This window comes from Erpetoichthys calabaricus, chromosome 3 (genome assembly GCF_900747795.2).
Source record: "Erpetoichthys calabaricus chromosome 3, fErpCal1.3, whole genome shotgun sequence".
Classification (NCBI taxonomy): domain Eukaryota; kingdom Metazoa; phylum Chordata; class Cladistia; order Polypteriformes; family Polypteridae; genus Erpetoichthys; species Erpetoichthys calabaricus.
The window spans coordinates 270,895,876-270,921,152 of record NC_041396.2 but is presented as its reverse complement, the minus strand read 5'-3'; the positions used below and the strand labels follow the sequence as shown (position 1 = coordinate 270,921,152).

Below are 25,277 nucleotides of genomic sequence, written 5' to 3'. Positions count from 1 at the left end.
TGCTCATGTGCCCGCCCCCAACTCCTCGCCTGAATTGCTTTCGTCTGTGTACAGTCCACATGCACTTGTGAGTCACGTTGACTGTTCATTTTCCAAACACCGCCTCAGTCGGTTTCACATCTGCTACAGTCCACATGCACCTCTGAGCCACGTTGACTTTTCATTGTTTTGTTTGTCCGGGCCGGGTGATGTTTCCGGTGTTGAGTCTAATTAAGCCAAAGGTTCCACACCTGGTGGTGCCCTTTCGTCAATTCCTTTAAGTTTCAGCTTTGCAACCATACTCCCCCTGGAACCCAAAGACTTTGGCTACCCGGCGGATCATGGGAATAATGCCGCCAGATCGCCAGTCGGCATCGTTTATGGTCAGAACTATGACGGTATGTGATCGTCTTTGAACCTCCGACTTTCTTTCTTGATTAATGAAAACATTGTTGGCAAATGCTTTCGCTCTGGCAGGCCATATTAGTCACTCAATCAGAGGTCAAGTCTGAACTGGCAGCCAGGAGGTTTACAGTCCAGTCCACCACTGAGTAGACATCACTTCCTGCCCTTTTTCCTATTCATATATAAAAAGGATTTCAGTGATATTTCTGGTTCTGGTCTGCGGTGGGTTGGCACCCTTCCCAGGATTGGTTCCCTGCCTTGTGCCCTGTGTTGGCTGGGATTGGCTCCAGCAGACCCCCGTGACCCTGTGTTCGGATTCAGCGGGTTGGAAAATGGATGGATGGATGGTTCTGGTGGGTGTGTTGCCCTCTCTCAGTATTAACTCAGTTCACCAGTCAGCCAAACCCTCTTTCAAATAAATCGATTTGTTTCATTAAAAGAACTTACTCCTAACAGAATGTGCCAAATGAACTACACAAACTGGTTTTCAATTCAGAGTCTATAACATTACACCACACTGCATGAATATGGCAATACATTCATTGGGCAGATGCTTTACTTGCCTTGGGAATCCTGTGGCTCATAGGCATGGGCCACATTGCGCATTTGAGGGGCCCCTCTACCCACGAGTCACCAATCATAACGCAATACTCGCTACACAGCCCACCTTCTCAGCTTTAATTGGGTGCAGTGTCACTGAAATAAATAAGCAAAGAAAAAAATGTTTAGAAATAAGCAGCAAAAACTAAATTTCATGAAATATTTAGTTATGCTTCTATATCATTACAGGTATATCACATTTTGCAATACATTTATTTATCTATTTATTTATATTCCTCCATACATTAGGAGAAGAACAAACAGACTGCATAATAAAAAGTGTATGTAAAGGTCCTCACAGGTGGCGCAGTGGTAGTGCTGCTGCTTTGCAGTAAGGAGACTGTGGAAGATTGTGGGTTCGCTTCCCGGTTCCTCCCTGTGTGGATAGCGCTTTGAGTACTGAGAAAAGCGCTATATAAATGTAATGAATTATTATTATTATTATTATGTTAAATACACAGTATAATCAGTATAATAAGTCAACAGCTTTACACAAAATAATTAGGTGAAGATTGTTGAACTTTAAATTAGCATGTACAGTTAGGTCCATAAATATTTGGACAGAGACACTTTTTTCTAATTTTGGTTCTGTACATTACCACAATGAATTTTAAATGAAACAACTCAGATGCAGTTGAAGTGCAGACTTTCAGCTTTACTTCAGTGGGGTGAACAAAACGATTGCATAAAAATGTGAGGCAACTGAAGCATTTTTTGAACACAATCCCTTCATTTCAGGGGCTCAAAAGTAATTGGACAATTGACTCAAAGGCTATTTCATGGGCAGGTGTGGGCAAGTCCGTCGTTATGTTATTATCAATCAAGCACATAAAAGGCCTGGAGTTGATTTGAGGTGTGGTGCTTGCATGTGGAAAATTTTGCTGTGAACAGACAACATGTGGTCAAAGGAGCTCTCCATGCAGATGAAAGAAGACATTCTTAAGCTGCGAAAACAGAAAAAAGCCATCTGAGAAATTGCTCCAATATTATGAGTGGCAAAATCTACAGTTTGGTACATCCTGAGAAAGAAAGCAAGCAACACAAAAAGACCTGGACGTCCATGGAAGACAAGAGTGGTGAATGATCGCAGAATCATTTCCATGGTGAAGAGAAACTCCTTCACAACAGCCAACCAAGTGAACAACACTCTCCAGGGGGTAGGCGTATCGATATCCAAGTCTACCATAAAGAGAAGACTGCATGAAAGTAAATACAGAGGGTGCACTGCAAGGTGCAAGCCACTAATAAGCCTCAAGAATAGAAAGGCTAGATTGGACTTTGCTAAAGAACATCTAAAAAAGCCAACACAGTTCTGGAAAAACATTCTTTGGACAGATGAAACCAAGATCAACCTCTACCAAATTGATGGCAAGAAAAAAATATGGAGAAGACATGGAACAGCTCATTATCCAAAGCATACCACATCATCTGTAAAACACGGTGGAGGCAGTGTGATGGCTTGGGTGTGCATGGCTGCCAGTGGCACTGGGACACTTGTGTTTATTGATGATGTGACACAGGACAGAAGCAGCCGAATGAATTCTGAGGTGTTTAGAAACGTACTGTCTGCTCAAATCCAGCTAAATGCAGTCAAATTAATTGGGCGGCATTTCATGATACAGATGGACAGTGTCCCAAAACATACAGCCAAAGCAACCCAGGAGTTTATTAAAGCAAAGAAGTGGAAAATTCTTGAATGGCCAAGTCAGTCACCTGATCTTAACCCAATTGAGCATGCATTTCACTTGTTGAAGACTAAACTTCGGACAGAAAGGCCAAAAAACAAACAGCAACTGAAAGCCGCTGCAGTAAAGGCCTGGCAGAGCATTAAAAAGGAGGAAACTGGTGATGTCCATGAGTTCAAGACTTCAGGCTGTCATTGCCAGCAAAGGGTTTTCAACCAAGTATTAGAAATGAACATTTTATTTCCAGTTATTTAATTTGTCCAATTACTTTAGAGCCCCTGAAATGAAGGGATTGTGTTGAAAAAATGCTTTAGTTGCCTCACATTTTTATGCAATCGTTTTGTTCACCCCACTGAATTAAAGCTGAAAGTCTGCACTTCAACTGCATCTGAGTTGTTTCATTTAAAATTCATTGTGGTAATGTACAGAACCAAAATTAGAAAAAAGTTGTCTCTGTCCAAATATTTATGGACCTAACTGTATGCTTATTACTACATAAGCAGAGATCTACTCGACAGTATGCAATGAAGTTACAACAAGCGTTAATACTACAAACAGACACTACAGTTCAACAGCCGGCGGCTATCCGTAGCACAAAAAGTGACCTGCTCATTAATATATAAACCGTTATATACTATTAATATAAACATTCGCCTTTGTAAAAAATGATATTCACGCGAAGAACAACAATACTTGCAGGCAATTCTTAGTTTAGAGCTGACAACGGAATATCAATTTAAATTAGCGGGAGGAGGCGGGCTGAACTGAAAAATGAACGCAGCTGCTTAACTGAACATCCCGCCCAAAGCGCGTGCCCGGCAAGAACTGCACGCTCACGTGTGCCGCGAGATAAAGAAAATCGCCAGCAGAGGTCGCCAACACACTGAAATGTTCAAACTCTGGCTCTGTGCATTACTGTAATTTCTAAAAAAGATATGCTAAGAAACGCTAATATTTTTGTATCTACGAAATGAATATATATTATCTAGCATTATGCATGCAAGAGTATTTTGCTTAATTTAGACTAAATGTTCTTGAGTTATCTGACTAAAATATTAAGCCTATTCCAAGAAAATACTGATTAAAAAAACTCTGCTATGAGAGCAAAGTCTCTTACCTACTTGTAGTGAGGAGTAGATCAGGGTTTATGTTCTTGCTTCAAGAACCATAGCTTTAAAATTAACTCATTTCAAGAGCTGTCAAGAGATGTTTTACTTGATCAAAAGCAGTCTTACCAAGTACCATTTTTGCTTATTAATATTTATTTGGTTGACACCTTCATCCAAGGACACTTACAACATCTGAAATACAATTGGTTACATTTCTTTAGGTTTTCCAGTTGGAGTACAGACACGTGGACTGACTTGCTGAGGGTCACACAGTGTCAATAGCAGGATTTGAACCCACAGCTTCTGGGTTTAGAGTCTAAAACCTCAACCACTGTGCATGCCATTTTAAGCATTTATTTAACAATATTTTTTTATTATAATTTTTCACAGAGGCATCTGGTCCAGGAGGGCCGCAGTGGCTGCAGGTTTTCATTCTAACCATCTTCTTCATTAGTATCCAGTTTTTGCTGCTAATTAAACTCTTTTGTTTTAGTTTTAATTAACGTGACTCAGGCCCCTTAGTTGTTTCTTTTTCCTTAATTAGCAGCCAAACAATAATGAGACACAAAACGAGCCGCCACATGACCAGCTCACCTGTGCCCATCACACAATATGTGAAAATAAAGAAAGGTGATGGTCTTGGTAAGGTTGATCTCTCAGTTCACCAAAACATTTTGATTGTGTTCTTAGAAAAAACAGAAAATCAACAGTTTTGGAAATGTCTGCTGTGGTAGAATGAGAACAGCAACAAGCCATGGAATTAAATAACAGGTTTAATTAACAGCAAGAATTAGCTTCTCATTAAGAGACTGGTTGGAGTGAAATTGGTTCGAGTTTGAAGCCCCAGTTAAGCTGGTCATCTGTTGTCTCGTTTCACATCTCATTTCTGTTTGGCTGTCATTTAGTGAAGAAAAGAATCAATTCAGAGGACTGAAACCTTAAAAACAGGACTATTAAAATGAAAGATAAAGAAATTAATTAGCAATGGTCACTGATTAGGAAAAGGGTAGAATGAAAACCAACAGCCACTGTGACCCTCCAGACCTGCGGCCTCATGTATTTAGTGTGCGTAGAATTCACACTATAACATGGCGTATGGACAAAAGCAGAAATGTTCGTACGCACAAAAAAATCCAGATGCATAAATCTGTGCGAACGCCAACTTCCACGTTCTTCCACTCCATAAATCCCGGTCAGCGTGAAAAGTAACACTCGTGCACACGCCTACTGTCCCGCCCCAACTCCTCCCAGAATTATCAAAGTTGCAGTGAAAAGGCGACTCGTAGCCCACCGTCTGAGTGTCATATGAAAGCTTATTAGGGTACAGAGAAAAAAAAAAATAGGGACACAGTGGGAAAAAAAGCTTGAAATGTCAACTTTAATTTCGAAATTTCCACTTTAATCACGTAGTTTATTTTGTCATTAAAGTAGAACATCATAAACTTCATCGTAAAATTGCTTAATTTACTAGTTCCTCAAATTCCATCGTAACTAAAGTAGCATGTTAAATGCTTTGTTTTGTATTTGATCTTCTGTGTGCTCTGTGTGTGAATCACTATGTGCTTCTTAAACGGGCTTTCTCTTCCTCCGACAGGACACAGAATCCATTACATTTGTAATATTTCAGCTCTCTGAATAATTAAAATACTGAGATGTATACTTAATATCATTTTCATGATGATAGGAGTTAAAGCATCCTATTAAACATGGGAACACGGTGGCACAGTGATTGTTCCTGCCTCACACAAGATGCTTGCTGTGCCATGCGCAACCTTCGATGAAATAACTTATTACAGAAGTACTGTCTCTTTCAAACGTACTAATCCCCAATTCCTGTCCTTACTTTTCTTTCTCCAAGTAACCAATCGCCACACAATCAGCTCTGTAATAGACGTTAAGTCATCTGTAAGCTTAGAATGCCGATTCTTCAAAACTTTTAAGGAACATTGAAATATCTTCATAGTACATGTTTAATTATTCTATCCATCTATCCATCCAGTGTCACGCCAGCACCAGCAAGCACGCAGCACAAGGCAGGAACAATCCCTCAACCAGCTAGCGTTGTGCCACTGTGTCCTCACATGTTTAATTATTAACAATATAAATTATTTAAATGATGTTAACATTTTATCTTTATAATGTAATAAACATATTTTGCTGCATTTCATCTTAAAAATGATATCGTCATCATATGTAAATTCGTGCTTTATAAAGTGGCTCAGGTTGTTCAATATTATAACTGTATCATAAGTACAATTACCTCACGGTAACTTGCAAGTACAAACAGTTCTGTAAGGAGCACTTGATGGACTGATTGAGTGCATTTAGAGTTCTTGGGATGAAACTTTTTCTGAACTGCGAGGTCCGTACAGGAAAGGCTCTGAAGCGTTTCCCGTATGGGAGCAGTTCAATAGGCAGCATGTGCTTGATGCTGTATACCGATAATTCTCTGTCCGATTAGCTGCTCCGAGTGGTGCAGTGAGAGTAATATGGAAAAAGATGATCTGCTCTGGCAACCCCTAATGGGAGCAGCAGAAAGTAGAAGAAGAAGGTGCAGTGAGAGTAACAGCGCTAAAGCAGTTATGGTATTTGGAATAGTTTGGCCATTCCGTGGACCATTATATTGTTACAGGTTAATTACAATCAGATACCATAAACTAATAAACAATATGCGGTTAATTTCAGTGTATTTGATAAAGCCGCGTCAGGGATTTGGATCTGAAAAAGAAAGGGAAACCACACTGGAACAAAAGTGTCACTTTGATGCTGGGTGCCACCAGTTTGCAAAACGGAGCGGAGAACTTGCATACACCAAGCGTTTAGCTGGCGTGAAAATGTGCGTGGCTTTATGCCAAGTTTAGGTTTTATACATCGCGATTTGAGCGTGGAAATGGGCTTACACAACATTTTTATGCGTAAACACCGTTTATACATGAGGCCCCTGGAGTTTGACACCCCAAGCATTGACCCATCACCCAAACCAGATCTTAAGCTGGGCATTTGGATTTATCTGAGGGGTGCATTTCAATGCCAGTTTTAAATATAAAAATGCACTAATCCCATTCTTGGTTTCATGAAAGGTATTAAGAAAGCATTCATGTTAAATGAGTTTAAATTTAAATGAATGGTAGCAATACTGACACACTGCTCAGTTAAGCAGGAGATTGAAGAGCTGGTTTGTTACAAGAAGTCACTGCCACCAAGAGCAAACTGGAGTTAACCAAAGTACACAGTTAAGCCGAAGCCACCAAAACACAAATGCATTTACATGTACTTGTTTGACTGACACTTTTATCTGATGTCACTTACAACATCTGAGCTACAGATGGCTTCATTTTTTATTTGTTTTTCCAGCTGGAGCACAGAAAGGTGAAGTGACCTGCTCACAGTAACATGATGTCAGTAGTGGGATTTAAACCCACAGCCTCAGGGTCTGAAATCCAAATGCAGCCATCAAAAAACATATTAAAGGCTTGGAACAACTTGTCAAATGCTCTATTCATCAGATATTATATTCATGAAATGCCAATCATACACTCCACACCACCATGTCTCAGGCAAAGAGCATACATACAGTATGTGCAGTACAAGCAATTGAAAAGCCTCAGTGGATTTGTGGGACACGCAGAAAGACGAGCTCAGCTTGTGAGGCTCCATAAAGCACTGGGTTTGTGGTTTGTTTTTTGGTTTTGACCTCCTAAGAGCTTCTTAGCTGCACTCTGTTGCAATATCAGCATGAAGGACAGAGTCTTCTCCAGTAGTGAGGGTTCGATCTCAAACATTTTCTAATATCTGTGTTTTCATTTTTTTTCTAAAATGATGCAGTCTACTTCTCAACATTCTACATTACCAATTTTTGGACGTGGACACACAAACTGTGTCCTACTGTAATGTTGAGTAACCACCAGCGCCAAATAATCATCTGGGCCTGAAAAGCAATCCTACATGATAGAAGGACACGTGTTCAAACACAACAAATTGCCTACTTAAATATTTGAGAATTAGGAAGTTATGTCTATTTTCTTTTATGCCAAACAAGTTTTCTCCTCCAATAAAAAATATTAATGGATGGGTCTAGTAATGTGTGATATCCTTTCTCTGGGACTCATGGCCTAAATATTTCTCCTACGTATAGAGAATGATTGAGAATTGTCATCTATATCAATACAATTGTAATACTCTCTGTCTGTCTCTTAATTTTTCGCTTCTTTAGATGTTATTTATCCGTGTTGCATACTAGGGACATCATTTCAGCCCTCAGACTGCATCTTGTCTCTTTGTCTGTTTGCTCACCAGTTACGCAAAAAATGGCTTTCACACATTCTTCCTGTTGGTCCCACTTAAAATTTAGGCTTCAAAACTCTCATTGGGGTGGGCGTTGTAATGGAGGGGCAACCCAAAATCTGCACATTGTTCTAAAATGAGTCGATCTTAGTAAAGTTTTTCCATCTATGATAAAGCTGAACCACGATAGGATACAGACTATATAGCACTTCAAAAATCTTGTCAGTTACAGTGGAGCAAAAAATGTCAAACTTGGGGATATTTTGCTTGCATGTCACTGTTGACACAACTTAAAATTGAGAACTTTTAAGGGCATCAAGCAACAGGGTTATAAAACAGCATTGTTTGTGGAAACAGTGGCATCGTGTTTAGGTTTGGCCCTACATTCCAGGTCAGCGATTCAATGGGAGTGATGGTCGGTCGTGGTGGGATGGTGGACCAACACAAAAATTGTGCGTCACCCAAAAACGGCTATGTCTACTTTCACAAAATGTAGCATTTATATTATTGTTCATGAAATTAGAATTACTGGTTTCATGGAGTTTCAAGAATTTCAACACTACAAAAGCAATGCATCACTCCATAAGAGCCGAGGGAATGCTTATTAAATGTTCCAGGTATATTATAGCTAACCCAGTGTAACCTACACAGTTTATCCATCCATTTTCCAACCCGCTGAATCCGAACACAGGGTCACGGGGGTCTGCTGGAGCCAATCCCAGCCAACACAGGGCACAAGGCAGGAACCAATCCCGGGCAGGGTGCCAACCCACCGCAGGACACGCACAAACACACCCACACACCAAGCACACACTAGGGCCAATTTAGAATTGTCAATCCACCTAACCTGCATGTCTTTGGACTGTGGGAGGAAACCAGAGCGCCCGGAGGAAACCCACGCAGACATGGGGAGAACATGCAAACTCCACACAGGGAGGATCCGGGAAGCGAACCCAGGTCCCCCAACTGCAAGGCAGCAGCGCTACCCACTGCGCCACCGTGCCGCCCTACACAGTTTATGGACTTTCAAAAGTTTCATCGTGAAGAAGAGCTTAATAGAAGTAACAACACAAAAACTGGTAGTGTTGCCAGCCTGTATGCCATATCAACGGTTCAGTTATTCAACAAGCCATCCAGTTTATTAACACGGGATTAACCATCTATCCATGAAACCACAGAAAATGAGAAAACGCAAAAATGCAGCATTCGTGGTTAAAACCCAGCTAGGAGTGACCACAATTATGGAATCCAATCACACATTACAAGAAAAAAATCTCAGTTCATGAGAGAAGCAAAACTAATAGAGCGGTAGTGGAAAGGACGGGTGGGACCCCAGCAATAGCAAAAGAGCTTAACATTTCAAAAATACAAAACATCTGACGTAACCCATTATACAAATCCATCTGGGCGACACTGGGTATTTCGGGCCAGTGATACAGAGGCGAGTCAAAATTATGTCAACATTTGAATGGCGGAAACAATTTATTCACAAAACATACTTCATATGTGCAAGATGATTTATAGGAATGTCTCAACCTGTTCACCATCATGTTCAACACATATACCATACGTGGCACATAAATTGTCCACAAAAATTGTATATAAGTACAGTATGTACACAGCAGTACCATTAGTGTTAATATAATTTTGTCTCGCCCTGTATAGTAAACATAACACACTTGTTAAGTGAAGTGACTTGACAATTCTGGTATCATTTTATTTTATTTTCCTGCACTCGTTTCAGTCTTCTTCACCGTGTAAATTAAAACACGTCATCCTCCCAGAATACGCCACAGTTAAATTCTGCACTGTACGACTCTGAAAAGAAAAATATGTGACAAAGCACAGCAAGAAAATCTGATGCCACTTGTTCACCGAGAGCCTGAATGATAAGCAGACCCCAAAATAAAAATATCGTAGCCGTCGGCAGTGCACAGGGTGGGGGGCGGACATCACCAGGAGGTGCACTACTTATTGCAGCTTATAGCCTGTTGGTGCCCAGGGAAGGGGGTTTGGGGGTCTTTCAGTCTTGCTCTAAGCATTAGGGAGCTGCTTCCAAGTGCATCTTTGTAACCCAAATATCGCAGATTTGCAGCTGCCAACCTGTGATTTCATAGGCAAATGTCCAGACTGGGTAAATATGAAAGCAAAGCAGACTAAGTGAAGATCTCCAGTGCTGACACCCTGATGGAGTCACTCAGTGCTGATGGTTTTACTGTACAACAGCACATCATGTAAAAACACTCCCAGTGTCAGCTAGAGATTCTGTAGACTTAGAGGTGTTCAGCTCTTGGTCACCCCGGGCACAACAGCCTTGCCCCTCTATGGCCTCTACAAAAGTAGAAAGAGCACTCGGAGTCTCCTAGAGCTTCTGTTGGCAGTCCACAGAAAGGTCAGATGTACTGACATGAAGAGGGGAGCTGCTGGTGCCCAGGACCCCCTGCCGGGCACCCCTTTCAATATGTGTGGCCATAAGCACCTGCACCAACAGATAGATGGAGTCTCCGTATGGCGGAGGACCACTCAGACCCTTCAGGTGAAGTAGATGGAAGGACTTGTTTGTGGGCCATTCTCTCATACTAGTCTACCTCAGACGTGCCCTCAGGAGATCTAAAAAGAAGAAGAAGAAGAAGAAGAAGTTATGTTTTAGTGAAAAAAAAGGATCCAAACAAAATAAGCAAAGTGCAATCACTTTCGAAGCCGGAGCCGAGGGTCCATGTGTTTTGCTTATTGTTTTTCCTTCCTGTCCACAGGCAGAGACGATTTTGTGCAGAGCTACGAGACAGTGACACAGATGGAAGGTGAGACTTTGTGCTGTTCATTTCACTGAAGGTGAGAGAGGCCTGGCCTTGATTTCAAGCTTCTCGTCTGTGTACAGCACTTAAGGCAAAGAGCTGGGCGTGATATGTTCTCCTAGTGCCCGGCCTAACAGGCCTGAGCTGTTGTGTGTCAAAACGTGCAATCCTGTCATATGCAACTCCTCACGCATTCAGCAACTTGCTGAATGTGCATATGACTGTGAGCTTTTTTTTTTTTTTCCCCCAACTTACCAATTTAACTGTTGCCCCCTTGTTATTGCAGTTCATTACGCACGCCCTATCATCATCCTGGGACCCACAAAGGACAGAGTGAATGACGATCTCCTCTCTGAATTTCCTGACAAATTTGGATCCTGCGTGCCACGTAAGTGCCCCACCCCACCCCACCCCACCATGCCAAGTACACCTGTTAGCGACCAAAGGATTTGCTGACAAAAAAAAGATAAGGCCCGTAGGAAGGAAGCATGGGTAATAAAATGTGGCAATGGTTTCCACATTCAGAAGGCTTATTTCTGCCACCGCCAGCCAATCTGACAGCCAGTCTCGCCACAGCATTTGTATTTGGTGCTGCTTTTTTAGTTAATTAGCACCGGGTCAAAGGAATGAAACACATCCATCCACAAACACCACCACAATTATTTCTTTCTTATTCAGAGATGAATTCTCAGATGCCATCCATCCATTTCCTAACCCAGTTATCCAGGGCAGGTTCGGAAAAACAGGAACAATCTCTGGACAGGAGAACAAAGTGAACACAAACACACACACACACTCTTCAGGGTCCGATTTTACATCACTGATATACCTAACCTGCATGAGTGTGGACGGTCAGAGGAAAGCGAAGCACCCAAAGAAAACCCAAGGTGACAGGAGGTCTCCATGTTGTGGGGCAGCAGCCCTACCACAGTGCCGCCCTATTCTCATGTACACGTATGTTTTGTCTTGGTAGAGTAATGTATTGCTCTACTTTCCCCTTTTGTATTATTAATATGTAGCCTTTGTCAGCATGCCTGTAATCTCCCAGACTTATCACTGTTTATAAGGTATTGTACCATATAACTACTCTCCACCTTCCCTTCTATATCTATAACCTCAGGCAATTAGGTATAGTAAAAGGCAAGCAGGAGTTAAGTTACACATAAAATAATGTATTATTGATAATATTCATAAATAATAACAATATGCAAAGTTCATTTGAATATTGGCAACCATACAACCTGATTAAATGGTGATGTGTAGTTTCAGGTGGCACACAGACTTGTAGTTATTTAAAATGTCTCTAGTTAAAGCATCATTCAGCTTTCTTCAGAACAGGCTGCATTACCTGCCTCAATATGGCTGCCGAGTTGTGCTCTCCATTGTGTTGTCTTCTTCAGTTCATGGTGTGATGATCTTCATCAGTTTGGTAAGAGAGAGAGAATGTGGTTGAACAAGCAGATTTATAGATTCTCTGTCCAATCCCTACAGCCAATAGGACATCATGGTACTTAAAAGCTTCTAATAGAAGCCAATTCCAAACAGCCATACTTCAGACCAATGGGGCAAAGAACATCTTAATACCTGCCATCCCCCAAAACCATATGTTAAGGTGCAGCTTGGCTTCCTTGTGGGGGTTGAAAGACTTTAGCAGAGAAACACTCGCCAAACTGGTTTAAGGCACATCCCCCCCATCTCTGTCGTAAATTTCAAAGAGACCCATTCTTAAAGGGGGGACACTCCCTAATGTAACACTAACATTTAACATTATACAAAGTTATTGTCTGTTTTTCACCTGCATTATTATCATTCTTTAATTTAATATTATTTATTGTATCATTATGCTGCTGCTGGAGAATGTGAATTTCCCATTGGGATTAATAAAGTATCTATCTATCTATCTATCTATCTATCTATCTATCTATCTATCTATCTATCTATCTATCTATCTATCTATCTATCTATCTATCTATCATTGCTTTACCTAAATTACATATAAAGACATGCAAAATATTTATCAAGTTATATGCAAAATCTTATATCACAACAACGTGTATACTGTGTGCACATGTGTGTGTGTGTGTGTGTGTGTGTGTGTGTGCGTGCGTGTGTGTGTGTGTGTGTGTAAACTTCCACTGTACATTAAGACTTCCACTTTCATACTACAACACCTTGTTCTTTAACTTCCAAACTTCAGAGGTTCTCCAGCTCCCTGACAGCAGGCCTTTGCCAGTCTGTGCAACGGGCAGAGAAAGCCATGCACAGGAAATCCATGTCACCAAGCCATGAGCCACATCGGGCTAATGGAGATTTCCATCATTAAGTGGTGACTTCTATTCAGTTCCTGCAGCTGACAAAGCCTCGGTGAGGTCCCATAGCAGTTCTGCAGCTGGCCAATAGAGACCTTCTTTAGCTGAGAGGTCAAATTCAATGCTTACAATCCCAAGGTCCTAAGTTTGCTTCCTAGCAGTGCTATCTCAGGGATGAGGAGGAGTAGCATCTCCCTGAACGATGCCTGAGCCGAGACGTGTAATGATGTGATCCTGATTCACTTCAGGCAGCCTGGCGTTGTATACACAGAAGTATACTGTTGCAGTTTAGAAGCTGCGTCAGTCACTGCGTGGAGAGACATTTTTCATTAACAGCTCAGGATGAGACAACTTCTTTATAATGTAAAGAGTTCAGATTTGTGAGCAGTGAGTGCTGAGTATTGTGACAGCACCAAGTGACTTCCTAAGCAGGGACACTCCGTCAGCTGCAAACCTGAAATCCAGCCTCGGGGTCACTTCTAGCCTATAGCTGCAATTACTTTTGTTGTCAGGGGTGTCTAATAAAACTTGGAGATGCCAGTTCATATTAGTCCCTAATAAACAGGGGACCTAGGGACCTGCCAAAGCTCGATTTGACATTATTTTGAAGAATCCATGTGACAAGGATGAACAAGCTTGCTGGGCTGAAAGGCCTCTTCTCAATGTAATTGTTGTGATGTACTTTTTAACAGAGGCGTATTTCAGGTCACCTGTTCCCTAGCTGAGCTTTCCTGCTGCCCTCTCATGTTCTGAGGGACTATTGCAGATTTCCCCAAGCTTGTCCATTTTTCTTTATCCCCTTCAATATGCCATCTAGCGTACAGACACAGGACTTCACTCCCACAGAAGCTCTCCAACTACTCTTGTCCCTGACTGTCTAGTCCCCCTCCTGTGCTATTCTCACGGCTTCTTCAGCCCATTGCTGCATTTCACAATTAATATTAAATTTTTCACATTTTGTTTTGTTAGTGTGGCAAACGTACATCTGTTCATGAGAAAATATGTGGCCATTGGTGTGCTTTTTTTGAGATTGGTGCGGGACTGAATTATCAACGATTAAAAAGCAAGAATCGATCATGAAAACTCAGTTAAAGTGCAAAAACTATATTCATAGTTATGAAGGAGGCACAAGGAGTAAAAACCAAAAATTCGGAAAAATTGTATTGTATTCCTATTGAAAGTTCAGACAGAGGAGCACCTGCAGCTCCTTGCCCTTAAATAATACGTCTTCCCAATTAGTGTGTGCACAGCGACATCGCCATGTCACGAAAACAGCCCTGGAAAGCAGCATGACACAAACACAAATGAGGTTCTCAAAAAAAATATAAACCATAAATAGCAAGGAGTACAAACTGATAAAAATATTTCAGACATACAGAAAAGGTTTTAAACGTTGGTAGATCCTGACCATTACAGTATAGAATCTTAACACATTTAAGTAGGATGTAGTTTTTGCCAATGTTCAGCACAAATCCTAGAGCAGGGGTCCGAACTCCGGTCCTGGAGGGCCGCAGTAACTGCAGGTTTTCATTCTAACCCTTTTCTTAATTAGTGATCTGTTTTTGCTGCTAATTAACTCCTTTTGAATTCATTTTAATTGATATGTTTCTTAAGATTTGCTCCCTTGAATTTCTTCATCGTTCCTCCGAGTTGCTTCATTTCTTTCCTTAAATGGCACCCAAACAGGAGTGAAATGTGAAGTGAGTGAGCCAACAGAAGACCAACTAAGTCAGGGCCTCAAACTCCATCTAGTTGCTTAATTAGACATTGATTCTTGTTGTTAATTAAACTCGTTCTTTAATTCCATGGCTTGTTGCTGCTCTCATTGTGCAGTAGCAGACATTTCTGAATTTGTTGATTTTCTCTTTTCTAAGAGCTCTGGTCAGATGGTTTGGGGGTCCTGAGCAGATCAACATTCCTGAGACCTTCATCTTTCTTTATTTTCAGATATTGTATGATGGACTCAGTGTGCTGGTCATGTTTTGGTTCATTTTGTATCTCATTATTGTTTGTCAACTAATTAAGGAAAAAGAGAAACAATAAAGGGGTCTGAGTCCTCAAGAACAAGTCAATTAAAAATAAGAAATACGTTAATTAAACAGGTCACTAATTAAGAAAAGGGTTATAATGAAAACCTACAGCCACTGTGGTCCTCCAGGACTGGAGTTTGAGACCCCTGCTGTAGAGATTCTTCTAAAATAATTCTAAACGCAGTAAGCACAAAATAATCCCACTTTTTTCACAATTTATTGTGTTGTATCATAGAATCTTAAAAATCGCGTATTTTAGCTGAGATATATACTGTATCAGTTTGATTTTAATAAAGTTGCAGTCATCTTGCCCAAGCTGAAGTTGTGTTGTATGGTGGCAGGCCTTTTCACATTCTCACAATTTAGTACATTGAATTACATTTTTTTTTACTGTATATACATTAACAAAAAAAAATGTCAAAGTGAAAACAAAATGGATCTGTTTTTATAATAGCAGAGGCCATGTTGCCCCCTCTGCTGTAGCCCACCCAAATGGAGTCTGTTTGTTGCTTCAAATTCCCAATTAGTTGGCTATGAGTTGTGAAGGCTGACTAGAGCACCGTCAGGAGGAAAGGGGGGCAAAGAAAGTAAGTGTAGGATCAGATGTGGCCCCCCCATGATGGACTATAAATCACCTTACATAATGATCTTTGTGTAAACTCAGCAAGCCACGTAGGGTTCATCACACAAATGTAGCGGGCCTGGTATGCCAAGACTCTGACTGCCTTAACAGTGATTTGTTTATTTCATTTGGGAAAGGCAGGACACTCCACCTGATCCAACACACACACACACACACCAAGAGAGACGCACCACACTGAAAGAAATCATCCAGTGGAATATACAATTATTTACAAAACCTCCCCAAAATATCAAAAGACAATGACACACCGCAACCCATTCACAAACACACTCCAGTTTCCAGTCCTAACCTTGTCCCACTGTATGATCAAAATGTCTAAATGATGATCTGTAAATAAAGGAGCATGCTCCGTGTGAGGACAACTCCAGATAGACAATCTAAACGCGGACACAAACAACACCAAACCCCATACTGAACTGTAATCCTTCGAGTCAAATGATGAGCAGAAATGAAAGCCAGATAAAGATAGAACAGGGATACGAGACTGGAATCTTATTTTTAACATGGCGCTTTTCTTCACACAAGGAACCTGTGAGGCTTCGCCTGGTGTACTGCATATAATGTTGGTCTTTATATTACAAAAACGACATGGCAGCACTAGAGAAAGTACAGATAAGCGTGACTAGGCTGATCCCAGGACTAAGAGCCATGAGCTGTGAGGGGAGACTGAAGGAGCTGAACCTTTGAGATTAAGAGGAGACACGATTGAAGAGTTTAAAATTATGAAAAGAATTAATACAGCGGATCCAGCTGTTCTTTTATACATGGTTGGAAATTTACTAAGGGAGGATTTCACACAAGTGATAGAAAGTTTTTCTTCACACAAGGGACCTGAGACATGTGGAATAAATGATCAAGTAATGTGTTAGAGAGTAGGGACCTGCCAAAGCTCGATTTGACATTATTTTGAAGAATCCATGTGACAAGGATGAACAAGCTTGCTGGGCTGAAAGGCCTCTTCTCAATGTAATTGTTGTAATGTACTTTTTAACAGAGGAGGTGAAAATGTGATGCTGCAGCACAAACCAAACAGAAGCACTCCTGTAACACTGGCTGCCATCGAAATCTACTGCCAAACCAGGCACCACCTCAGAAGGCCTAGTGCAGCAGGCCGAGGTCCTGTCACATTCCATGACTTTACCAGCAAATTTCAGTCATGGACTCCCTTACTGGGATTAATAAAGTATCTATCTATCTATCTATCTATCTATCTATCTATCTATCTATCTATCTATCTATCTATCTATCTATCTATCTATCTATCTAATTAATCTTAAGAGAGTCAGAGGCAGTTGCAGTGTACTCCCATGACCACCAGTCTAACATACCCAGCAACTCGGTCCAATTAGTCTGTGGCTCACCTCAACAAAACCATACAGCTTTGATATTGGCTTAAGTCGCAAAGGTGGGCTCTGTGTGTTTGTGCTGTGAACCAATAAGCGCTCAGCCAGAGGTACAATGCATTGAACGCAGCGACAAGGAATAAGGAAGAGAATCTCGTCTGTCCGCTGTCTCGTGTTTTACATACTAGAATAGCATGGCGAAGAAGGAAAACAAAAGGCCGCAATTACAGCTGAACCTGCTGTACCTATGAACCTGTTAAGTTCAATAAGCAAAAAAACAACCAGGAATCATAAAAAAGCAAATCTAACCAGTGAAGACAACAATCCCCCCACCTCTTCCTAACCAGTTGAGCCTTTTGCATTTAAGTACCCAGAGATTAACAGGAGACATGACTGAAGTGTTTAAAATTATAAAAGGAATTAATACAACGGATCCAGCTGTTCCTTTATAAAAAAAAATCCCTCAATTTGAACAGGGGTACATGGTTGGAAACTTGTTAAGGGCGGATTACACACAAGTTGCTAGAAAGGAACCTGAGGCACGTGGGGTAAACGATCAAGTAGTGTGTTAGAGAGTAGCAACACTGCCTTGTAAAAAAGATTCACATAGAAATAAAATGTACTGATGCCCATGTAGACTGGTGAGAGTGGCCAGAAACACCAGACCCAGAGGAGAGAGGGAAGAATTAAGGGTTAAGATTAATGGCATGGCATTGACCCCAAGACCACCACCAACCAGCTCTGAACCAAATGCACAGCAGCTTTCCACCTCTCTATATTGAAGCCAGATGATCCACTGATCCACACCGCCTACGTCAGGCAGTACCTTTTTGGCTGTCAGATAAACTTTGGAAATGTGATACTGTGCTGGACAATCGTCACACCGTCGTCTGATTTGACAAACCCTGCAATTCTAGTTGTGTGAAATGACAGCTGCAGTTGTCACAATTGACGTCCCCTCCAGCTAGAAGTTGTGTAAAATGACATGAGCTTTAAGGCTTTAAGGGTAGCACTGCCACACCATCAGCCCAAACAATCTGGACATCATTTAAAGTCATGGTTGTCTTTTCTTCTAGCTGTCTTAGTTTGAAATTTATACAATAGAATTTTGATTTGTCGCTCTCGGGATGAATGGGATAACCACACCTGTTAGTCCACATCTTCGCATCAACCAAAATCGCTTGTGTCATTTGCCTACAGCACATTGTGGAAGAGCCTTCACTACATCCACCCACTTCTACAATACGTTGTAGGCTCTTGATGTGTGAAGTCTGAACATTTTCTCATCGCCCGACATGTTGCTTGTCCATTCCTCCCAAATCTTCATTAAAATGAATTCACATATTTCTCTGTGAATGCTGTATATGACTCCTCGAAGTAAAATATTCAAAGAAGTATGCAAAATATTCAGAAAGAAATACTTACTTGTAAAATTTAGGAAGCACAATCCCAGTACATACACTGCAGGTTACTTCTAGATGTTCCCCCCCTGTCATATTTCAAGAAGGTGAATACAATATCCACACAGCACAAAAGCAGTTTGGTCTCTTGGTTTGAATACTGAGCAACTAAGTTGTCAAGTCAGGCATGTATTGTCAGCCCTGAACTGTAACCCTTGCATCCCTCTGCAGACACAACCAGGCCAAAGAGGGAATACGAGGTGGATGGACGTGACTATCACTTTGTGTCGTCCCGTGAGCAAATGGAGAAAGACATCCAGAGCCACAAGTTCATCGAGGCCGGCCAGTACAACAGTCACCTTTACGGGACCAGCGTGCAGTCAGTCCGAGAGGTGGCTGAGCAGGTGAGACCTAAAGGCTGTGGGCATCACGAGGTATTTTGAGTCCTTAAAATGCTCGTTTTGATCAAAATGTAATTTCATTCATCAAAATCTTTTTACAGTACAGTGTGCTTCTGCAGACTGTTATTAGTAAGTGCTTTAAGCATTATAAAGGCTCAATATAAATAAAATGTATTATTATTATTCCATTTACTGATTTAGTCTGTTACCAGTCATTGATCACATGGGTTCACATTACAGGGATTCTGAAATCTTTATCCTTACTTAATCTTTTATATAAATGCCTACACGTGGAAGTGTGTCTGTCTGTCTGGCCCGGAAGTGAGAGGTGGAGTTGGGGTAAGGGGTCCGGCTCCGAGGAAACAGAAAACTCGCTTAGCCGCTAATAACACAAGTGAGGCGAGCACGTCGGCAAAGCGAAACCTCAGAAGAAAGACAAAGTCCCTTAGCCACTAACATCTGCGAAACGTTATCCCTTTTACTTTTCCTCCAGCCGCTAATGCACAAGCGATGCGATCACGTTGGCAAAACGAATCTGCCTAGGAGAGAGATGCCCAGAGTAGTTGCTTTCAATTACCTGACATCTCCACATTACAGGTTTTTTCTGACAATTTCAATAGTTTCTAGGACCCCAGGCTTTTTACAGCACGGGCTAACACAGCTAGCATTTTAATAATGGTGAGGCACTAAGGAGTGTTGCAGCACCCCAAACCCCAGCCACAACTGCACAGACACAGGTTCAGATTCCAATAAAGAGATTTATTGCCACAAATAACTTAATGTATTCCACAGTTCCAGCAATAAGACTCTTCCCTTCTCCACTCCAGCCAGGTGAGCTTCGTCCAACTACTCTCCCGACTCTGACTCCTTGGTGAGGCAGAGCAGCTTCCTTTATACCGAACTCGGGAGTACTTCCGGTGCTATCACATTGCATCCAGCGAGCCCTTCTGGGTCAGGCAGAACCTCCCCGTGATAACAGAGTCTGCCTCCAGTAGCTCCCCCTAGCAGCACCCAAGGACCCCAAAAGGGCTGCCACCAAAGCTACAACACCCTGTGGGTGTCCAAACGGGATGAACGCTAGATGGACTTCGCCACCCAGTGTATTGGGGAGGCACATGGCCCTGGGAAACAGTTTCCCCCTGCCCATCCATTATAAAGGCCTCCTGACCAGGAAAGGTACAGCTATCCAGCCTGGTCGGGATGCGCATCCATCCACATCCTTCCATTAAAAGGGTCTCTCGGCCAAGTAAGGAACCATACATCCCAGCCATGATGCCAGCCAACCCATGTTGCCCATTACAAATAAGTAAACTATAATTTCTCAAGGGCGGCATGGTGGCGCAGTGGTAGCACTGCTGCCTCGCAGTTAGGAGACCTGGGTTTGCTTCCCGGGTCCTCCCTGTGTGGAGTTTGCATGTTCTCCCTGTGTCTGCGTGGGTTTCCTCCGGGCGCTCCGGTTTCCTTCCACAGTCCAAAGACATGCAGGTTAGGTGAATTGGCGATTCTAAATTGTGCTTGGTGTGTGTGTGTGCCCTGCGGTGGGCTGGCGCCCTGCCCGGGGTTTGTTTCCTGCCTTGCGCCCTGTGTTGGCTGGGATTGGCTCCAGCAGACCCCCGTGACCCTGTAGTTAGCATATAGCGGGTTGGATACTGGATGGATAATTTCTCAATTATTTGATTAACTGGACACGTCAAATAAAGCTAATTTAAATACAGGGGAAGTATATGGAAGAGGCACATCTCCAAACAGAGGGTTGGAGGAAAATCTAGATGAAACGTCAGAGACACGCATTATAGCAAAGACCATGAGACAGCTTTTAAAAATGATCTGGATCAGACAATTTATCTATTAGCTAACCAAACAAGCTTGACAAACTAATCGCTCTCCTCTCTTTTGTATGATTTATATCCTACATTTTTACAGAGAGCACAGAGTCTGTGCTGGCTTCATTCTTAAAAAGGCAGGGACCAAAGCTGGATGAAGCATCAGTTGACTGCTGGACACCCAAACTCATGCACACTCACATTCACTTCTACTGGGCAGTGCCCAGAACTGGTGCAGATAAGTGCCAAAGAAGACAACAGCGCCCAAATCTGGCGACTAGTAACGATAAAGATGATTAAGAATGATTCAAAGGTGATATGAAACTGCTGCCGGCTTGTAGATAATACGCTCAATGAATTTATACAGTTGAATAACAGCAAGTATGCCTGAAAGCAAAGTACGCTCATCACATACTGAACATACAAAAACAGCTACTGGCCAGAACCATATTGCAGATTATTGTACAAACAATATTTATCCATGCATCTGTTATTGAATCCTCTTCAGGGTTATGGGTGTCTATACTAGCAGTAAGACCAGAACTGAACATGGTGTGAAAGATGCCCCGGACACAGACAGACAGACTCCAAGACCTCCAGATGTCCATAAACACTTTTATTCTTTTTCTCACAGTACACACAGTGCACCGACCCACAATAATTTCTCAGTCCTTCCTTTCTCTTTTCCCAAGTCAACTGCCACCTCTACTCCTCCACTTGCAAGCTCTGTCCTCTTCCACCCGACTCCAGCTCCCTGAATGGAGAGAGACGGCCCGTGTTATGTGCTCCCTGATGATCTTCTTGCAGCACTTTCTGGTGTGGTGGAAGTGTTGCCTTCCAGGGCTCTGAGATGGTCCAGGCTCCCCCTGGCGGTGACCACGGACCCCAACAGGGCTGAGCTTCCAAGCTCTACATCCGTGACCCTGATGTAATCCAGGGGGGCTGCCCTCTTGCACCCTGGTGAAGATATTGCCCCTCTCCCAGTCCTTCCCTTCTCCAGGCGTCCCGGTGGGGCAAGGTCCCCGGTCATCTGACACAATGGACACAATGACACAATGTGCCAGAGTGAGCACCAACATATCAAGTAATTCAGCCAAGACAACGCTAGCACACTTCTTGCCTGCAGTAATTTCCAATTAGACATCAGTTTCATTTTAATATTTTGCTGACATTCGTACCAGGGTGTTGTACCGTGTTAGCCATTATGGATGTAGTGACAAGTCAAGCAAAACGACACCTTTGATTGGCTAACTAAAAAGATTATGATATGCCAGCTTTAGAGGCAACTCAGGCCCCTTTGATTACATCCTGCCTGAAGAAGGGGCCTGAGTTGCCTCTAAAGCTGGCATATTGTAATCTATTTAGTTAGCCAATCAAAGGTGTCGTTTTGCTTGACTTGCTGACATTTGAAATGGTTTTCCATAATAATCCCGGAAATTGCACACTACCTTTTGTTTCAGAACTCTTCTCGAGTGACGATGCTTTGTAGATCTGAATCTGAGAACACAACATCAATCACTGAGACTGCTCAGAGACGTCCCAGTATTGTATCATTTACCCCTGTGGTCAATGAGCTTTGCCAACCTCGATCGATAAAACTTTGCACCAATTATTGCCCTTAAGATTGGGTGCCACAAGCAAAATATCCACTTCTTCCTTTATAACCCATTGTAAGCAATAACTCTTCACCTGCTGCCGGCTCCCTGCCTGGCTTTAACATCTGCTTTGTAGCAGGACCCCCTGCTGCCTGGAGCGTGGCCGCAACAATGTGACCATGCTTCATTTTTATAAGTTTCTCCCCTTAAATTTGATAGAAGAACTAAATCCATCCATCCATCCATCCATTTTCCAACCCGCTGAATCCGAACACAGGGTCACGGGGGTCTGCTGGAGCCAATCCCAGCCAACACAGGGCACTAGAAGAACTAAATTCATCTTGAATTAGTTTAGAGCAGCATCAGTCGTGCAGCAGTTTGTGTGGCGGGATCGTCCGCAGACAAGCAGTGGAGACAGTGAACCACGTAATGGAAGAGCAGACGCTGACAAATGTATCACGAGATGAAGACTCATCTGTGTAACCTCTGACAAAAGCATGATGGGTATGACATTAATCTGCACCCAGCCCTGCAAGCAGGTCCTCCAACGTACAGGGAAAACTTAGGGGTCGGCGGCAGGATTGGCACTCCAAACAAACAAACCTGCCACTGTTCCACTCCATTCAAAGTAGTGTGGTGCCGAGGTGTCACCTGCTGCACTCGGGTTGTTTGGTGGGTGCAGCAACGTGCTATCAGCGAATGCTCCCTACCTGAATGAATGAATTTGGTTTCCATTGGTAATTCTTTAGACACGAATTAAGGGAATATATTCCTAATAAGTATGTGCCTTCTCCTACGGGAGAGAGGAGATAAAACCAAGTTCACTTACCTGTATGTTGTGTGTTGTTCATTTCTTGTCCTCTACAAACTCATAAAAATCCATGTTTTGTTATTCCTACAAATGTTACTGTGTTTACTGCAGCAAGCATGTTTAAGTTATTCCTTCATAAATACTTGATCACAAAGTGAAGGTTGAGTTGTGTATACCTTTGTCAACTGATGAACTTTGAAGAGATGTGCTTCAATCTCTGGCCTCTCGACTGGAACATGAAACAGAAACTCTACAATCACGGCCCAAGTTTTGTTTCACAGAACGTTCTCAACAAATTGCCATCCATCTTATCACTCCGATACAATACTGTATATTCTAGCCAAGATGCAGCATTTTGATGAACTGGTGCTTGGTCAGTTTGCATTTCCATATCTCATTTGACCGCTTTTATACCATGTTGTGCTTGGAAATGGTGCTCTCTATGAATGATGCTATCCTGATATGTCAGATTGACTGAGTCTCTCTCTCTCTCTTTTATGCCCCTCTCAATAATTAACCCTTCTGCCGCTCGCCCAATGCCAGCAAGGGAAGCACTGTATTCTCGACGTATCTGCCAACGCAGTGAGACGACTGCAAGCTGCTCATCTGCATCCCATTGCAATCTTCATCAGACCAAAATCACTTGAGAATATTTTGTATGTATTGTTTCATTCTAATTAAAGAGAGCGATTCAATATTGTTATTTTAAAAATTAACATTTCGATATTTTTCTTCTTTTTTTTTTTTTCAGAGAAATTAACAAGAGGCTAACAGAAGAGCAAGCACGAAAAGCTTTGGACAGAGCTACAAAGCTAGAGCAAGAATTTATAGAGTGTTTCTCAGGTACCTGCTACAGATTTCTCACTTTCTTGCAGTGACAGGCAAAATGGCTAGAGTGGGACTTAAGACCACCCAACTTAAATCATGCCAGCAGACAGCAATCCCTACATGGAGATATTCAATATGAAAAGCTTTTTAGCAAGCTCCCCAACATGAAGGGCAATCTCATCTCACTGATGAGAGGAATTAGTAGAGATTGTTTAAACTGGGGGCGGCACGGTGGCGCAGTGGGTAGTGCTGCTGCCTCGCAGTTAGGAGACCCGAGTTCACTTCCCGGGTCCTCCCTGCGTGGAGTTTGCATGTTCTCCCCGTGTCTTCGTGGGTTTCCTCCCACAGTCCAAAGACATGCAGGTTAGGTGCATTGACATTCCTAAATTGTCCCTAGTGTGTGCTTGGTATGTGTGTGTGTGTGTCCTGTAGTGGGTTGGTGCCCTGCCCGGGATTGGTTCCTGCCTTGCACCCTGTGCTGGCTGGGATTGGCTCCAGCAGACCCCCATGACCCTATGTTAGGAAAATGGATGGATGTTTAAACCGGGCTGCCATATAAAGGTCTCTGCAGTAGAAGTGAAGTGAATACAGGAGTGAATGCAGGTAGGAGCTGCAAAGGGAATGAGAAACAAAACCTCTTCTTCTGCTTTGACTGTGTGGAGCCCCTCGACCTTATTCTGCTCTGACTGCAAGACTTTTCCTGTCTTTCCCTGCACATTGCCCCATACTTTCCTCTTCTTCCCTACAGACTCATCTGGATGCAGTGCAGGCCACCTCCTGTTTCAGCTCTTGTTATTCAGGCCTTCAGAAAAGGCTTTGCAGCTCTTCTTTATATTCCTTGCTTTGTACCCCAATAAGTACAAGTCATCACCAATATACTAACAACCCAATTGTGCTTCACTCACTCAGAATACGGGACCAATGTAGGAAGTATTTTAAGATAGAGAAACTTTTATCTGTTGCACCGCTACATGAGAACCACCTTCTCAAACATACGCAGCTTTTATTGTCTGGAAAACATTCGGGATTAAATCACTTAGAGATCAGTAAATAGACAACGTCTTTGCATTCTACGAACAATTACACTCCAAACTTAACTTACCAGCAACACATTTCTTTCACTACCTTCAAATCTGAATCTTTGTTAAATAAAACCTGCCCAATTTTCCTCACCTCCCACCTACCTCTATGCTGGAAAAATTATTGTTCAGTCTCGAGGACTCAGACAGCATTTCTG

The 25,277-nt window shown here is 42.3% G+C and overlaps 1 protein-coding gene across 8 annotated transcripts in view; it reads left to right on the top strand.

The window, feature by feature from the left end:
* LOC114648936 (disks large homolog 4) overlaps window positions 1-25,277 on the top strand; it is a 745,247-nt gene that overhangs the window by 704,407 nt on the left and 15,563 nt on the right. For all 8 annotated transcript variants that reach the window (XM_051925299.1, XM_051925298.1, XM_028798288.2 and 5 more), the window contains 5 exons: window positions 10,816-10,863; window positions 11,144-11,245; window positions 18,814-18,986; window positions 23,756-23,868; window positions 23,964-24,055. In XM_051925299.1, the coding sequence (XP_051781259.1) occupies window positions 10,816-10,863; window positions 11,144-11,245; window positions 18,814-18,986; window positions 23,756-23,868; window positions 23,964-24,055 (528 nt within the window). The remainder of the gene's footprint in view (window positions 1-10,815; window positions 10,864-11,143; window positions 11,246-18,813; window positions 18,987-23,755; window positions 23,869-23,963; window positions 24,056-25,277) is intronic.